The 17,966-nt window shown below is 48.7% G+C and overlaps 1 protein-coding gene across 1 annotated transcript in view; it reads right to left on the bottom strand.

The window, feature by feature from the left end:
• Positions 1-17,966, bottom strand: part of CACNA1B (calcium voltage-gated channel subunit alpha1 B) — a 312,340-nt gene that overhangs the window by 13,113 nt on the left and 281,261 nt on the right. The window contains exons 39-42 of the mRNA XM_074160972.1: positions 16,682-16,778; positions 4,251-4,359; positions 2,181-2,288; positions 642-754 (exon numbers count right to left, since the gene is read on the bottom strand). Of these exons, the coding sequence (XP_074017073.1) occupies positions 642-754; positions 2,181-2,288; positions 4,251-4,359; positions 16,682-16,778 (427 nt within the window). The remainder of the gene's footprint in view (positions 1-641; positions 755-2,180; positions 2,289-4,250; positions 4,360-16,681; positions 16,779-17,966) is intronic.

Here is a 17,966-nt window from a genome sequence, read left to right as displayed (position 1 = left end):
CCAAAGGGACTGGTATGATTCAGGTGGCTCTTTGGGACACCAGGTCTGCTGTAGCCTCCCATCTGTGAGACAGACAGACCGGCCAGCTGGATGGCCATCCTGAAATCAATGGGTATGTGTCCTATCGGAAATCGTTGGGGTTTCAATCCCAAGCCAGTTGTGTGCAAATATTCTCAAGAAAAAAATCTTCAAATGTATTAGAGTCAAATTGATTCTGAATAATTCCCATTTTCAAAAGTAAATTGAACATTTTACAGCCAAACTATCCTCAGCTTTCAATAATTCTTTGGTGTCCCAAAGAAATCTTTTGGTGTCTCCCAGCCCCTAGGCCTCTTCTGAAAATAGGGCTGCCAAAGATGAAAATTGACTGCCAAATGTCACTTGACTTTTTTTGGAAAAGACCTTTCCAGACCCACTGGAAAAGGCAACTACAACAATATTTATATTTATTTTTTTTTAGAGAGAGACAGACTTTCAGGAGCGGTTTTCATTTTTTGAGACAACGTTTTCAAATCCTGCCTGGAGAATTATCCACACTTTCTGGCTCAAACGTGCCAGTGACTCTTCGTGAGAGTTGCCTGATGCTGGGGAAGAGGCTGCCCAACAGGGAGGACGGAGGAGGACACCTTTGGGCTGAGTACCTGGCACAGGCCCCCGGGTGGCTGATGGACTTGCTCCCTGCTGTTCTTGTTCTGCTTGTAGAAGTCGAATATCATCAGGGCCGCGTAGACCTTCCCCACAGTCATCTCATCGGCTGTCAGAGGATGGTGAAACGCAGCAGAGGCGTTCAGGTGAGGAACAGGAGAGGACCAGAAGAAGAGAAGAACAAGTCACAGAGCAGAAGAAATAACAACAAAAACAACAAGGAAGAGGCAACATTAGAATAACGAGGAAAAACAGACACAGAAAAGAGGCGAAGAGAAAAAAAGACCAAGAAAAGGTTACAACAGACTTTTTGAGATCTTTGCTTTGTTGTTGCCTTTCACATTTGAGGAGGACGGCCCCTGTCTCTAGCTCTCTGTGGCAAACATTCACAGAGACCATGTAAAAAAAACCAGGCAGGAAAACTGTGGCATTGTAAGCGTTGCTGACAGAAGAATTGCTAAATTAATACCAGATCCGCAGCCAGCTTTTTATCAACAAAGAAGCCTTATTCCTATTTCTTTGAATTACAGTCAACCGGGGCATAATGGGCTAATATACATTTAAAGAGAATTTCATTTTTCCAGATGTCTTTTTTCCCCCCTCACAGCCACGCTACCAGCCCTTCCCTGCACGGCAACGGAGCACTTACCGTAGAGCACGGGGTTAAAGCAGCAGATATATAGGCATCAAGAGAGGAGGGGAGGAAAAGACTTAAGCAGTCACTACCCACTGATTTGCACCTCCTTTTTTTCTCCCTCATTTTTCTTAATTAACAATGCCTTTATTGCTTTGCACTGTTTCTCATTAATCAGGAATCCAGAGCCCTTGTCTGGGCCAATCAAGATAATAGAAAACTTTCCATTTTCTCAGCACATTCGCCCAGGACATCATCAAGTAACACAAAGGCCTTTAGCCCCAGAATACCTCTCTTCTGATTCTGGAGTTCTCAGCAAACTTTAATTTTGTTCTGGGTTTCTGGAGCCCAGGTGGCAGAAATTGCTCTCCCGTCCTGTAAGGCACAGGCTGGAGGCAGACAAAGCTATGGAAAAGCTCTGGAAGAGGCCACGCAGGGCATCGGTCCTGTCTCAGCACTGGGATGGGGTGTTGTTTGTTTTCTAAGTACAGGAAATCTACTGTAGCACAATGAAATACATGCCCAGATGTGACCTCAGCTTCCCTACTCCTTTTGGGACCATGGCATGGAGGTGTGGGCTGGGAACCCTGTGGAGAAGATACCTAAAGGCTGAATCATAGAGTGGTCTGGGTTGGAAGAGACCTTAAAGATCATCTAGTCCAACCACCCTGCCCTGGGCAGGGAGACCTCCCACTATACCAGGTTGCTCAAAGACCCATCCAACCTGGCCTTGAACCCCTCCAGGGATGCAGCCTGAACAGCCCTTGGTTTCTTGACTGCATCCTCTAGATGACCATGCACCTTGAAGGGCTAGGAACAGAGCAGGCAAGGAGGGAGGAACATACTTAGGTCTTCTTAGGTGTTTTGGGATGGGTTGGGTGCTTGCTGATTAACCACTTACGTTTGTGAGGAGGCACCAGCAAATCCAGAGTCTTCTGGGACAGATTGGGCCAAACCAGCGAGATCTCCTTCCTCAACTCAGCATCACACTGGTGCTGTTTAACACCCCCTGCAGAAAGGAAGGGGAGAGAAAGGGGCACATGACAAAGAGTGGAAAATCCTTGTCCTGTCAACACGTACCACCATTTGCACAGCAAGCGCAGGAGAAGGCATTTCACCGGTTCCCATTTCTTGCAAACAGCAAGACCTCACCAGCTGCAAGATGTTGAAAAAGGAATCGGTGACCTCCTCTGTGACAAAAAGGGTGTGAGCTCAGCAGGACCGTCATCACTTCAACCTGCTGACCCTCTGCTGTTACTTGGGGCTTCAACGTCAGATCAGGCTTATTCTACCTAACTGGGGGTGCTTGGGTTTTGGGGTGCTGGGCGGTGTCAGCGGGAAGCAGGAGCATCTCCCAGGTGTGATGCCGAGGACCTGGCCTGAGGTGCCGGACTACGAGCAATGCTATGATTGATGATAAACCTTCTCCACCAACAACTCTTCCCAAAGCCTTTGGCGATGAGGCATAAACACGCTGTTCTGTATCAGCAGCTACATCTCAGGGTAAAACAGAAAGAGCCGAACACAGCGGCATTATTCAAATGGCCAAAGTGAGGTCTCAAGACACAAGGGGAGAGTGATTAAAGTATACGTGAGCCAACAGGCCAGCTCCCAAATGAATGCACCGCACAGTAGGCAATTAAGTAGTTCATCTGAATGACAGAGATTATTTTTCTAAGAGAAAACTAATGGGGGGAGGCTCTGGGTACTCTGCTACATGGTGGTTTGAACTCCCACACGGAAACTCATTAGGGAGGGTTTATTAAGGGCCTGTTAGTCCCACTAAAGACTCAATTAAATGTAGCGCACAAAACCTATTCAAACGAAGCACGTAACAACAAAACAGGTCAAAACCTCACAACGCACAGCAGATATAAACCTTAGAAAGAATGCGACGCTATCAGCTGAGCTCTTCTCTAGTTCCCTTCCCGTGTGCGGCCAAAGAAAAGGGTGGGGGGAGCCTTTTTCAGTTGAAAAAGGCTGTTCAAATTACCATTGCTGATCGGTAACCTAAAACTAACTGCTGATCTGTAACCGGAAACCTAAAATAATACAAACTCCCAGTGTCCTTATCTAGAGGTCATTACTAAAATAAGGGGCTGGCCCCTAAAAATCCCAGGCAGTCCTAAATGTGTCCTTAGAAATGAGTGTCTGATGCTCGCCGTCCCTCCCTAGGGGAGTCCCAGTGAGCTCAAAATTTTGTCTTCTTCCAGCAGTGCCTACCCAAAGCATCAAAGACAAGGTTTAAGCAACATACGAGGGACGTAATTAATACAGATAGGTTGAATGGCTGGCCTAAAACTGCTTAAGAAAAGCAAAACATCCTAACCCTGCCCTGCCCTTTACTCGTAAAAGCATTGTTACCTCCTATTAGTTTTTAAATTAGGTATAAAAGAGCTTTGGCCAGTCATGCCTTGCTTCTGACCCCAGCCAGCCTGATTAAATAGGGTAACGACCCAGAGAAAAGGCCAATGTATTTTATTACCTTGCAGTGTTTAATTGTGAAGCCAAGTAAATGCCTGATTAAACACTTAAATAATTAAGTTTTATCTCAAGGTGGAATGTGGTTCATGGCACCTGGAGTCACTGCTTTGCTGCCAGCAAAGATTGGAGAGGAAGGGCTGGTTTTTCCCTCGTGCTGGAATAGTTTAGAAAAGAGGTATGGAAACTCTCATTTCCGTTCTACAGCAACGTGCCCACACACAGGGCTTCTCCTCGGAGAGCTCCCAACTGGGATGGCCAAAGCTCTCTACATCCCATTGACCGGGATACCAGGACGCGGCCACCTCAAAGGCAGAGTGATGCTCAGGACCCCCTCTCTGTTGCCTGTCCCTGAGGGTCCCTTGCCCTCAAGTGCTGGCAGAGGCAATAGGAAAAGGGGATTTCCACCTGGGGTTTGGGAGGACACCGAGCCAACAGAGAAGTTGGGGTTTGAGCCCACAGGTGCCGTCAGACGTCCCCTCCTTCTCACCTGAGGCAAGTTTGATTTCTAGGGCCGTGCGGATCAAGGCCATCAGCGTGGAGGTGAAGTGGACAGTTAAATCTTCGGGCGAGATCGGCATGTTCATCCGCACCAGGCGCTGGAGAGAGAAACGCCGTGGATGTGAGCGCAGGTCAGGATTCCTCCCCCCTCCCTTCCCTCCCCCCTGCGAGCCCTCAGAAATAGCCGTGTTACAAACGTGTGTCCACCTTTTGTGCGCCGAGCTAAAATGCATCTTCTCCACACAGATGGCAACCCCCTTTCAGGAGCAGGTCTGAGGTGTAACGGTGGCTTTGGTGGTTAAGCAGTCAATTTGCCAGCATTTGTACTGCAATTCTTGGAAGACACTTCATCCAAAAAAGTCAGTTTGAATATTCTCATCCTATTTCAGAGCCCAGGACTCTGCTCCTGACAGTCTCTAACTACGGCTGCAGCCTCCAGACATGTGGCTGGTACCCATCACCCCTGCCAAAGCAGTGTGCTCAGGAGATGTAAGCCATGAAGGCACCTCCACCATCCTTCCCTACACCAGTTACCTTCACCTGGTTCCACAACTGGAGCAATAGCAACAAACGGGACCTGGCACTATTGGATGGAGTAAGATGATGGAGGATTTACATCCACCATCCGAGGATGCGACTCCATCCAGAAAGTGTCTATGCCTCTTCCAGCTGTGCAGGTGGCCCTGACAGTGAGTGGCATGTGAGGAGGGCACTTTTGGTGGCAACGACAACAGGAGGAAAGCAAGTACTTTGTACAGGAGCTCTGCAGCCTGGAGACATTCAAGGTAAGGCTTGATGAGGCTCTGAGCAACCTGATCTAGTTAAAGATGTTCCTGCTTACTGCAGGGGGGTTGGACTAGATGACCTTTAAAGGTCCCTTCCAACCCAACACATTCTCTGGTTCTCAGTGGTCTTGTGGTAATGTATTTTGTACACAGCCTGAAGCACACCAGAAAATACGGCTGGTGAGCCCTGCGGAGCCCTGTGCCCAAGGACTCTGGGGCGGTTTGGGTCCAGCTGCTGATAGGTAAAGATGTGCAACATCCGTTTTTATTCTGGAGACCCTTGGGTTCTGTCTCTTACCTCCTTTCCCTGTGGGTATCCCCAGGAGCTCTGAAGGTCTCCCCCTTTCCTTCCAGTCAATGAGCCACACAGCTCCATCCAGACCTTACCCATAGTGGAAGAGGCTGGGTTAACATGAGCAGAACTATAACTTCCCCCAACTGTGTTCTTTCACTCCAAACAGGGACTAATCCCTCAGGATCAGTATCTTCCAAGGTCTTTAGCAACTCCTTCCCCATCACCAGCCAGGACCACCTCTGATGGGCCAAATTCTTCATTCTTGCAAGTGGTGAAGTACCCGGAGATTGCTTTGGAAAGCTGCGGCTCCCGTCACACCGCTGGCAGCAGAGGGTGTAAATGCAGACGGGGAGAAGCTCTCCGCGAGCCCTGCTGATAACCTTAGCAACGCGTTTAAAGGATGGATTTCTTCTCCTTCTCCTGGCAGCCTAAGGATTTCTCAGCTCCTCGGCTTTCACGAGCTGTTTAGAAACCTCCCCGGCCGCAGCCGTCTCAGACAAGCCCCGTGTTTCCGCTCTCCGAGGGCACAGGCAGCCCGAGGAAGTCGCTGGGTGTTAATCTGTCTGGGCACAGCCTGGCAGCCGCCCGGGGAACCGAGCCTTGGCTTGGCCTGGGCCCCTCACTCGGGAGGGAATTTCATCCACATCCAAAAGCCGCTTAGGCTGTTATTTTGATCCCTATCGCTGTACAGAAACCTTCTCTTTGTTTAACAACAGCCCAACGTGCTGCTAAAGAAATCTAAGCGCCATCAGCCGCGGGCTGCAGGCTCTCCAGGGCAATAAGCTGCCATGGCAGAGGGTACAGAGATGGGGGAAGGTCCCACTTTGGGCACTGAAATACTTCCCAGTGTCAGGGGCAGTGAAAGGGGGCGTACGGGAAAGCTGGGGAGGGACTCTGGATCAGGGAGGGGAGCCATAGGACGAGGGGGAAGGGTTTTAAACTGAAAGAGGGAAGATCTAGATTAGATATTAGGAAGAAATTCTTTGCTGTGAGGGTGGTGAGAGCCTGGCCCAGGTTGCCCAGAGAAGCTGTGGCTGCCCCATCCCTGGAGGGGCTCAAGGCCAGGTTGGAGGGGGCTTTGAGGAACCTGGTCTGGTGGGAGGTGTCCCTGCCCAGGGCAGGGGGTGTCACTGGGTGGGCTTTAAGGTTCCTTCCCACTCAAACTATTCTATGATTTCTCAAGAGATGCAGCTTTGCTGGTGCAATCCTGGTTTTGGGTGCCACTGCAGTGGCTCAGGCGTGCCTTGGGCAACCCCACTCATCTTCCTCACTTGTCTAGGGAAGTGCTGCAGAAGCAGCATCACTGCTTTTTGGCAGTTTTTTGGTGGTGAAGGGAAACGTGGTGTAGCTGAGAGCAGGGACCTACTTGGGGTCTCTGGAGGGTCAAAAGGCAGTGCACTCAGCATGAGCCCTGGCTCCTACTGCTATGTGCTACCCAGCACCAAGCCAAGACTGGTGTATACAGACTTGGCCCCCCTGTTCCAGCACCGGGTGAACCTCCCTGCTTAAAGAAATCTCCAACATGGTTTCCCAAAGGTATGAACAGAGCTGCCTTAGGCGTTTTGGTGCCCTGAGAGAGGACAGACTCCAGCCCTGGTACCAGCCAAGGAGAAAATGCTGGAGCTGATGGAGGACACAGGGCACGGGTCCAGTGCAAACCGTCTGCTTCTGAAGTGAGCTGACATTCAGAGGAGCCGAGACCTCCTTATTTATCTTATTACATGTCTTCGGGACAAGAGACTCATGTAACAACCTACCCTGTCTCCTAAAGTCTGAGACAAACCATTGTAGTCTCAAAGAGCTTTCTTAAAGCATGCCCAGAGGTTATCTTCCATGTCTGACAAGCCTCAGAGATAGGGAAATCAAAGCCAAGACTTTCCTCTCTCTGTAATTCAGTGACAGTATCAAATGCTGGCAATGCCACGACATTTTTTTCTTTTGACTTGTGTCCAACGAAACAAGATTTTCATTCAGACTTCTGCCCTCAGCACACAAAAAGTTACAACAAAATTCTTATATCCACATGAGCCCACAGTTACCACTTACAGAGTCCCACTGAATCCCAGTTCAGTGGGAGAGGGAGTTAAGGGATGGAGAGAGAAAGAAGATGCATGGAAGTGAAGAACAAGCAGATGAGAAAGAATTCCTCCCAGGAGAGCTCTATCCTCACAAAAACTAGCACCAAAAAACCCCACATTTTGGGACTGAGACATCCCAGGTGCCCCCAACTGAACATATTCTCAAAGGGAATGGACGCAGAACACAGGCCACACCACAGCTATAGGCAGCAATGCTGTATGAAGGTCTTTCCTCCTAAATTTTAATCGGGGACAAAGGATTTAGAAGGTGATTGTCCCAGGGAACACACATTACAATTACACTCTTGCAAGAAGGTTGGCTGAGCAACACAGTACAAGCGCTGAGTAGGAGACCTGCGAGCAGCCACCTGAAGAGCCTCTCCTCGGGCCATATCCCTTCCCTCCTCTCCACGCTACCCTCAGTGCTGCCTGGTCTACAGCTTTTTTTTCATCCCAATATGCAAACTGGTCAAACAGGTCAACCCAGACACCTTTAGGTCTCCCTCCTTTCTGTCTATGGGCTGGAAAACCAGAATACATCTCCCCGTCCTTCCCTGGGGCAGGTTGTTGGCAGCCAGTTGAGGAGCACTTGCCCTGCAAGGTGGGCTGCCAGTTGCACCTACCAGGGCAGAGCAGCTGCCCATTTCTTAGCCAAAAAAAGCTATAAAAGGGGACAGAAGCGCCTTATAACCTGCTGCATCTAAGTCCAGCTACAAGCCACCCTAGATCCCTCCTGACATTGGTGAAAATTGCTTTCTTGGAAGTCCCCTACTTGAGAAAACATATTGTTTAAATGGATATACCACATTTCTGAGGCCGTGCTGAAGATGAAGCTGTTGGGAGAAAGGAATTGATTCATCTTTGATTCAAAATAGCCTTGCCACCACACTGGGGGTGGGGATGGGGCAAGGGACAAGGCATGTTGGTGACACGCTCACACCATGTCCCCACACCACCACTGACACCCAGGGGAGCCCAGGAGTCACCCAGATACTGGCACAACTGCCCCAGAGGAGGGATGCCACCCCTCAACTTCCCTGCACATTGACTGGGACATTTTCCTACTGCCAGAAACGCAACCGAAAGACTGAAACTGCAAACAAAAAGAAATCTTCGTTTCCCTTCCCCCCCCCCCAATATTATAAAACAGCCTTAACATAAAAATATTTCCTTCCAATGTGTGCAGAGAAATAAACTTCGATCCTTTCAAAGCTACTTTCTAATTTTACCTATATTTTAATTCACTTACATTTCTATAGGATCCATGTAAAAGGAACTGGAATCCAGTTGAAAAATGGTAAAACTTCTCAAAGTCAAATATTCTGACTGAGCCCAAATTGCTCTTTGAAAAATGAATCAAGAGTTTTTGGTTTTCAACCCTAACCAGGATAGAAGAGAAAAATCCATGTTCTTCATACACCATGGGCAACAACATGGTTAAAAAAACCTGAACCAGTTGTTTAGCCTGTACACAGTTTAAAGTAAAATTAACATCTCCCTGCTTTTTTGCTGTTTCTTCTGGCTGAAATTGCACTTCAAGGCCATGTCTTACCAGTTCTTACTTTGGAATATGATGCAAAAATCTGATTAAAAAAATAAAATCTGATTTGGATGATTTTCCATCTTTCTAGACCCCAGAAGGACAACACAGGCGCCTGCTGATGCAGATGGCAGGGGACCTGACGCTTCCCTGCACTAGCAAAAAGCTTACATCATTTGGGGTGCCCTGGGAACTTCCAGCCACAAACAAGGGGAATTCAGGTGAATTAATAATTAGGGAGCAGGGAAAAAATCCCTCCCAGGCACCCAGACCTGGCAGGAAAGGGCTTCCCTGCTCCCCTGTGCTGCTCCTCTTCCTCCCTTCGCCTCCAATTTCCTCCAAGAGGCTTTGAGGAGCAGCAGCCGGCAGCAGATGGAGTCCCCGCTCCGGTTTCCCGGCCGCGCTTGGGGAACCCTCCGCCAGCCCTTGATTTTAATTAGGCGGTTTCGGAGGCATCCCCCTCCCCTGCAAGCGAGGGGAGCTCGTTAATGTTTCTGCAGGAGAAGGCCCCAGGGGCAGGAGCTGCAATACTGTCTCTAGAGTCTCCTAATTAACTCTGTGCAGATAACGAGGTAGTAACCGATTACAGCCAGGGTTAGGGAGGCAACGCTTTTTGCTCCAGTTACTTGTGTGGTCAGGAGAGGTGCAGACACCCCTCAGCTGTTGGTAGCGATTTAATTGTAAATAAGCAAAGACATCGCTAACGAGAAACCAAACCTTTGTGTCAAGCAGAGTTGGCAGAATTTGTGCCTTTTCAGTGTTTGGTTTCTGCGGATCTTCCGCTTGGGAACTTCTTGGGCAATGTCCGAACGGGCAGGGAATGCGTTAAGAGAAATGGGGGGAAAATTCACCCTGGTGTCAGAAGCCCAGAGGTCTCCTGCTGCCTGACCCAGAAATGAGCGCTCAACAGAAATATCTGCACTGAAAAATCTTACTCACTGATACGATTTGTCCCAACGTTAGCAGGAAGGGGAGCACGCTGAGCTGCGGCTGGCAGAACGCTGGCAGGCACCCCCATGGATTTGAATTATTAAGAGCACCCCAGCAGCAGCTCCCGAGCAGCCTCTGGGACACGGACTGCTCTGGGAATAATCCCCAAACGTGAATAAATTTGGGACAATGGAGCACTGCTTGTGGGAAAGGAGGCTGACTTTGGTGAATAAATTATTCGCTATGAATAATTCACCCCGACCTAGTTGTAATTATTCTACTCTCATTTAACTCTTCTCTTGACTTCAGAGAGGTTGGCCATGGCCTTCCTCCTTCCCATGGCCAACAGAGGAGCAAGGTCCATGTCCCCAAATGTGGGCCATGTCTCTGGCACACAACCAAGACCTGCTGCATGAAGTGGGCATCCTACCTTCTGAGGGGCAATCCTTGTCCAGCAAAAGCAAAGCATGGTGCTAGTTCTAACGCAAAACAGGTAGTAAGGGCTGGGCAGCTAGTGAACAGACACCTCCAACCCTTGTTTAGCCTCCAGGGGTCTAATCCAGATTTTAAAACCTGTGTGGCAGCGATGGGCAAGGTGAGGTGCAGCCCCAGTGCAGATAGGGAGATACCTCAGCTCCAAGATCGACCTCCAGCACGTATCCAGGAGACCTGACCATGTCAAGAGGTGCTAAAGGGAGAGCCAGAGCCCTCCTAATCCCTGCAATAAATCACCCTTGAAATAGGGAGCGTGAAGCCGTGCTTGACAGCACCCATAGAACCACAAAACAAAGTCAAGAGCCTCCTCCAGCTGCCAGCGTCACCCTGCAGGGCTTGTGCAAGGCTCAGACTGAGGTGGTGATGCTGCCTTCTCCTGTCCCCAAGAGAGGGTGGTAAAAAGATGACTCTGAAGAGCAGTGGGGAAAGGCTTGGGTTATCGCCTCTCCCGGCACCACACAGTTCCTAAGAATCACCCCCCCAGGCTCTCAAATTAACCCTGCTCCAAGCCCAATCTTGCAGGTATCAGCAAGGTATCCTGGTGGCATTGTAGAGCCAAGCAGAGATTTAGCAGCATCACGGGCATTTCCTTTTCCCATTTTCTCTAAAGATGCACTCATAGTGCTGTGGTGCAAAGGATGGACTGACTCCAGGTGATGGCAAAACTGGCTACCATCCTACCCTTACTGCTACTCCTGAATAACACACATAAAACCACAGGACCCTTTGCTATAGACAAGCTGATTCTACCTAAGAGGCCTCAAAGTCTCAATAGAGACCACAGACAGAGTTAAAAATCACCATCCTCATCTCAAAATGGGCCAGCGATCAAATCTCAAGACACCAGAGTGAAGCCAAAGCGGTTTTCTTCCCTCTTTTCGTCTGACCAGGTAGAAGAGATTGTAAAATTTAATTTTTTTTCACTCTTTCCTCACCCTCCCCAGTGTGGGATAGAGCTCTCCCGGCGCTGGAGGACCCCAGGCATGCACCCCCGGGCAAGCAGCAAGCAACGCGCACGGAACCGCAGAGACTGGTCACGGCCACCAAGGAGAACAGTTGAGAAAGGGGAACCAGAAAACAGCAGAAAGGAAGGACAGCAGCCGAGGGGGCTGCAAAGAGGGGGGAAAAATCCAAACGAAACGGTGTGCACGTACTGAGAAGGCAACACAGACAAAGACAGGGGGAAAACACACAAAACCACTGCAGATAGGACTGGGAAAATATATATATGGAAAGAAAAAGGGTGGAGACGTGGGGCAAAAAGAGCTTTTGCTGGACAGAACAGTAAGGTTTTTAAAACATCCTTTGGTTCTGAGGGAGAGAGCAGAAACAAAGCCCTGCCTGCCCTTGTCACTGACTGAGCCATGGCTGTGGGATGAGGGGACTATTGTCCCCCTGGATGCTGGCTCTGCCCGAAGGTGTGCGAGGCTGGGTGGGCTGCACTGGCCTCCCCGAGGCTTCCATCGACTGTGGGGGGACGGCAGGAGTGACACTAGTTGTGGGGGGCAGCCGGCAGGTGTAGGGCAGGGGGATGCTGAGACCCACATGAAGCTGTCATCTAGGGGAAGATGCTCAGCACCAACCTGTCTCCGTGGATGTGCTGTTCCTACCACTGCACAGAGAAGTGGAGGAGGAAAAAGCGGCGCTGCCTCCCCATAGAGCCTTAGTTTTATCAGCAGCCACAGCTGGGATGGGGGTCAGCCCAGGCTGCAGCCTTACACCCTGGGAAAAATTGAGATCTGGTCTTAAATCCTTATTTCTGCAGTTTGGGACTTTTTGATAACAAGCATCATGAACCTGATCGCCTTCAAACTCAGAGAAATTTGGTGCTCGCTCTAGGTTGGAGCTGTTTGACTTGAACCCATCTCTACTTATGGTTCAGTCACACGCAGACACCTTTTGGAGGTGGGTGAAAATGGGTAAAAATTGAAGACAACTATAAAAAAAAAAAAAAATCAGGAGGCGGCATTTTAAAAAGAAACCATCCACATGTGTCTAAGGTCTGTGGATTTGTTCTGTAAAGAGAGACAAATTAAACTGGATACCAGCTAACACGCAGGGGAAAGAGACTAGGGAAGGCCCGGAAGACTAGGAAGTGCCTCTGCCCGGAGAAAATCCGCCCCAAGAGCTGAGCACAATCACAGAGATGCCACACTATGAAAAGCAGCCCAAGGGCCTGTTTAAAATGCCTGTTTTAACACATGATCTTTTTAATCCCCTTTTCTTTTCTTCCTTTTTTAAGTGATATGGGAAAGAAAAAGGGGGAGCTTAATGCTTCTAGTCCGCACGTGTGACCACAAAGCAGACAAACGTCTACTGCCGGGCTTTCAGCGGGACACAGCTCCCTCCTCAGTCAATGGAAACTCACAGGTGCTAAAAGGAGACATCGATTACTTTAAAAGCCTTGGGTTTCGGTGTATAACTGGTACCTCCAGATAGATGTTTATCTGCCTGCTCTTCTATCTGATGTAGCTGAGACCTGGCGTTTTGACATAGGCTGGGTTCCTAAGCATGTTACGGTGTGGTGGGTGTGAATTGCTCGCAATAGAGATGCTCTTTTATAGCAGCTAAGCCACCAAAGTGGCCAGAAACAAATCAAAAGGAATGCAGAAGAGACACCTAACAGGCTAGCTTTAAGGTTATGTGTAATTTCCTTTTTCATTTAAATCCTAACACCCTGAGGAAGGATCTTGTAGGAAGCCATATCTGAGCTGCTTCTTGCCGCAAAGTGCCCTACACAAAGGCTGGCCCAGGTTTGGGTTTAGCTTGAGTCTCTTCTGCTTTGATATGGGCTCGGTGAAAAAAACAAGCCCTACAGGAGGGGAAGTTGTGGTCTGGATCCATTGCACCAAGCGCGGCAGGGGTGCAGCAATTAGGCTTGGTGGTGGCTGAAATGAGGTCAACAGCAAAAAAAAAAACCCTGTTGGGTTTGATGGACGCTCAATGACACCAACGCTAAAGGCTGATGACAAACCTCTCCCTCCAAACCTGGGAGGTTCAAGCTACAAATTTCTAAGTGCCACGTGAGCTGTTGGGAGAGCAGCGTGGCTTTCCCCGGAGGAATCGGGGTCTGCTTCCTAATTTCAACTCTGTCTCTACCTGAGTTCCACCACCTTCATCCAGGCAGTGTCTGAAAGGCAGCAGCATTTTGGATAGAATGCTTTTTTTGTGTGTGTGTGTGTGGCTCAATTTAAAAGTTTTTCGGAATAAACAATAAGTTTGAGTGATTTCTTCATCTTACTGTCTTAAATGTTTGCTGTTAAAATAATTTCTTTCACGAGGGTATTTAAGGAGCCCTTCTGGTGTTGCCTCTGTTTAATAGCTTGCTAACTCCTACAGTACTGCCTACTCTAATTACTCCAATCTAATTAAGAAGGAGAAAAAACAGCAGACTACTGAAGGGCTAGTGAGAATGGATAGTCAAAGAGCTCTAGGAAGATAAATGGGGATCATATTGGTGGGGTAATTTGCTCATTAGCACCCTCCCTCCCCAAATTAGCCTAAATGGAAGCAGAATGAGAGAGGAGAGAGAGAAACACTGATAGAGAAAGCAGAGACATAGTTAGAAAGACAAACTGATGTGCCATAGTTACCAAGACCAAAAAAAAGAGTACAAAATTAAAATTAAAAAAAAAAAAAAAGCAGAAGCTCCAAAATCCAGTCTGCTCAGAGAAAGCACCAGAAAAGTCCAAGAGAACAACACTAATGTCACAGAAAACCGGCACCCGCTTCAGCCACGGCACAAAAAAGCTGGTGGTTTGGCAGGAGTTTCTAGGGGGAGGTTGGTCTACCTTATAGGCAACACGAGCAGGGCATTTCTTTCCCAGGCCTAGAGGTGGGGACATGTGTCTCAGCATCTCATACATGTCTGTGTAACTGATGCGCCCGCTTGGAGTCAAAGGGAGGGAGGCAAAAGCAAGAGGACACAGAAACCAAACCAGATCGGGTTGGGGAGGGGGGAAAAAAGGAAGGGGACGGGGGGGAAAAAAAAAAAGGCAACACAATGGAGCAAATGAAAAGGAGGAGAGAGAAGGGAAAGCAGACAAGAGAACAGAGATCCGGTTAATCAGATTTCTCAGGAAAACAAAACCAAAAATAAAGAGGTGGGTAAATCGAAAGGTTTTTCCGCTTCCGTTGCTGTGTTTCAGCGCCCAACGTCTCCTCCTCGCTGCAGGGACGGCCCGTGGCCAGAGCTGCACCAGGCACACGGGTCCCTGCGGGGAATGATTGATGTCTCCGCTCGGGGTGGGGAAGGTACGGGCTTGGGTGGCTCTTTGCGGGGGTGGAGGGATGGTTCCCCTTCTCACCCCCCCAAACCAGTCAGTCAAGAGGCTGGATTCACCATGCCAGGGAGCGCTGGGAGGCAGAGTTATGGGACAGGGAGAGACAGGGCTCAGAGAAAACAGTCGGCTTTCCTTCGGTGAATAAAGAGTTTGGGTTTCAGGTTGGCCTGTGGGCTACGAGAGAAGCCAAAAAGCCAATCCTGGGACAGACTGGGACTGCTCTGACTCCAAGCCAAGGGTGCCACTCTGCAAAACCTCGGCCAGCCTGGGTTTCTCCTCCAGCCTGAACTCAGCTTTGACCAAACCAGAGCCCAGCATTCCATTTGCAGGAAGGTGGTGGAAAGGGGACCTGTATCTCCCTTACATTTGGTGGGGCCCCTCTTTTCATCGACCCAATGTCAACTGGTTGTCTCCACCACTGAGGAAAACTGGCTCTCCTGCCAGCTAGAGGGGACTGGGAATTGCAGAGATTTGGGAAAAGGCCCTAGACCAGCCCATTACTGATGGCATCTACATCAGTAGATGTAGATGCGCTACATCTTTAGCACATGTTGGGGGTAAATAAAACCTTGTCCTGAAAAGCAAGGGATGCAGAAACAGCAAGGAATTCTCCCACTTCACCTTTTTCTGACTACTGAAACCAGGAGCATGACTATGACAATCTCATTTTGTTTTCCCAGCCAGCTGCCTGTTCATTATATTGTGAAAATCCGTGCTGCCTGCCATCTGAGAAGAACTAAGTAATTTGCAGCATGTTATTAAATAAAGTTTAACCCCTGGAAAAGCAGGACAGTGTTATCATCTCCACCACACTGGGAGGGAAACCAGGACCTAAACTCCATATGAAACCCCTTTTCCCAAGCAGGACAACTACGGCAGCCGCTCTCCAGCCCCTGCCCTGCCCTGGGTCTCAATTCTTATTCCCAAAGCATTGATGCAGGAGGGGGTGGAAGAGAGAACTCACCGAGCCCAAACCATCTATTCCTGTCCTTGGTAACCGATGCAGTTAAAATATCACCCAGGTTTTATAGCCCAGAGCTAATTTAAAGGCTGCTGAGAGACAGTGATTATAATTACAGCCAATGGCTTCCCCCAGCTTCTCTCTCCTGCCCCTGCTCCAGCTGGAGGTGCAGGGTCTCACACCTCTCTGCAATGCTCGTTAACTTGTAATCCCTAATCAGGTATGGAAAACACCTGGGCTGGAGTGAAAGAGAAAAGTGAGCTCCATCCTGGCTGCTTCCACTTCTCTCCTTCACCTTCTGCTCTCCATGCACCTACTGCCAGAAAATCCCTGCCTGTAACTGGGACCCCACTGAAGCCCGGTGTCACCCTGTGCTCATTTGTTGGCAAGATCTGTCCTTAATTCCCCTCCCCAGCTCCCAAGCACAGTATTCTTTTCCTGTGCCGGGAGGTTTCACTGGATGTCCTGTGGTGGACATCTCAGAGATGGAATTTTGCTCCCAAGGCAACCTTTGGCTGCTGCTGTTGCACTGTGAAAAGCTCATCCCTTCGTCTCTCCCCATCCCACTCTGGTGCCCAGTTAACCAGTGCCCAGATCCAATATCTTTTCAGCTCAGGGAAGGGTTCAAACGCTGGTCATTCAACTGGAGCGACAATGATGTGAAGCCCGAGCAAAATGGACTCGCCTCTCCCTAGAAATCTTGGGATGACTTTTTTCTCTGGTCCGTATCTATAGAGAGAAGGTGCTCGGATGCTGCACTTCTTTTCCCCAACACTTCCCACCCAGACCCGGCGGGATGGAAGCTGGAGGGTTCACTGTCTCATAAAGCTGCCTTGTCTCCAGCCAGCTGGGGTGTGGGAGTAGACGGGGAAGAGATGCATGGAGGAGAAAGGAGGCAGTCACTCAATCATTCCTTTTTTCAGGCAAAGGGGTTAGTTACGTTACAGTTCCTTTTCTGTACTGTTTGCATTTGCATTTGGGGAGGGAGGGGGGGGTTAAAAAGAAACAAAACCAGAACTGAAAATGCTGGAGGGAGTCTCTGAAGTTCCAAACCTTGTATGCCACCCTATGAGGGCACTTCTTTCCTAAGCCCAGGGGTGGAGCAATTACACGTAACAAATTGTACATATCCTTATAATGAATCCGGCAACTGGAAAGAAAACATCAGATGTTACGACAGCAAAAACCAAAGAGGATTCAGTTTTTCCCCAGGCAAACAGGAGAAGTTGGAAGGGCAAAACACGCTGCAAAGCAAGGTTAGTCTGACAGCAACTGGGCTTGGAACGAAGGAGGCACTTTGACACAGACCGAGAGAGAGGGAGAGAACTTCCAGCTGCTCGACAAAAGCTCTATCCTTGGGTTTTCTTCTGTGGAACCCTCAGTGCCATGTGCAGGGCTTTCCAACCATTGCATTTGATTATTTTATCCCTAATGTTTTACTTCCCTGTGCCTGAGCATCTGCCTAGAGATGGCCTCTTCCCATCGCCCAGGCACTGCAGCCCGACAAAACCAGCACACAAATAGCCTGTTTAATGGATTATTACTGGGATTCAAATTATCTGGTTCAAAGGAGCTTGGGACCCTTTACATTCCGTTGTTCCCACCTACGTAACCCCAGCAGGGCTGTGTTCTGCTCCAGGGACAATAAGCAATTTGCTGGGAGTCCAGAAACTGCCATCTCCAGAGCCATCCCTTGGCCATCGGCACTGGGAAAATCCAGCCTTCGTTACCAGCAGGTGAAATCAGACGCCTCGAGGTAGCTTTATGGTCAGTCTCATTAACTCCTAACAATATTTTCAGCTAATTTAACAGTAGGATTAGATTCCTTAATCTTTTCTAAGTAACCAAATCATGTATAAAAAGAGCTGTACTGAACTTCAAACCGACCTCCAAATAAAAATAAGATTGATTTGGCTTCGCTATGTTTATTTTGGTACATTATATAAAGAAGGCTGGAATATTTTGGAATATCTCCTTCAATATTACTGCCTTTTTGGATGTGAAAAATTAAGGTCTATTCAAAACCTTCACAATCAACTCAAAACTATTAATTTAGAAACAGATCAAATGGAAACTGTGCAAGTCTTGGCTGCAGGCCTAATTGTGGTTATAAAAAGTATATTGGTTTAAGTGAGTCAAGAAGTTTACCAAAATTTTAGAATGGTTCTGTAAAATCAGCGTGTGGAAAATATGTGTGAGCAGTTCCCCGAGCTCTGTAAGAGTCCACGGAAGGCTTGAAAACCATTGTATTGGGAGCTCAGGGCAGCAAATTCTGACAATCAGGGATTCTTTCCCTGCTTGTTTAAATCTATTCCAGTTTTGCCTATTTTCATCGGCA

Source organism: Numenius arquata, chromosome 19 (assembly GCF_964106895.1).
Source record: "Numenius arquata chromosome 19, bNumArq3.hap1.1, whole genome shotgun sequence".
NCBI classification, from domain to species: domain Eukaryota; kingdom Metazoa; phylum Chordata; class Aves; order Charadriiformes; family Scolopacidae; genus Numenius; species Numenius arquata.
Note: the sequence above shows the minus strand (reverse complement) of the source record. Positions and strands in the feature narration are given on the sequence as shown.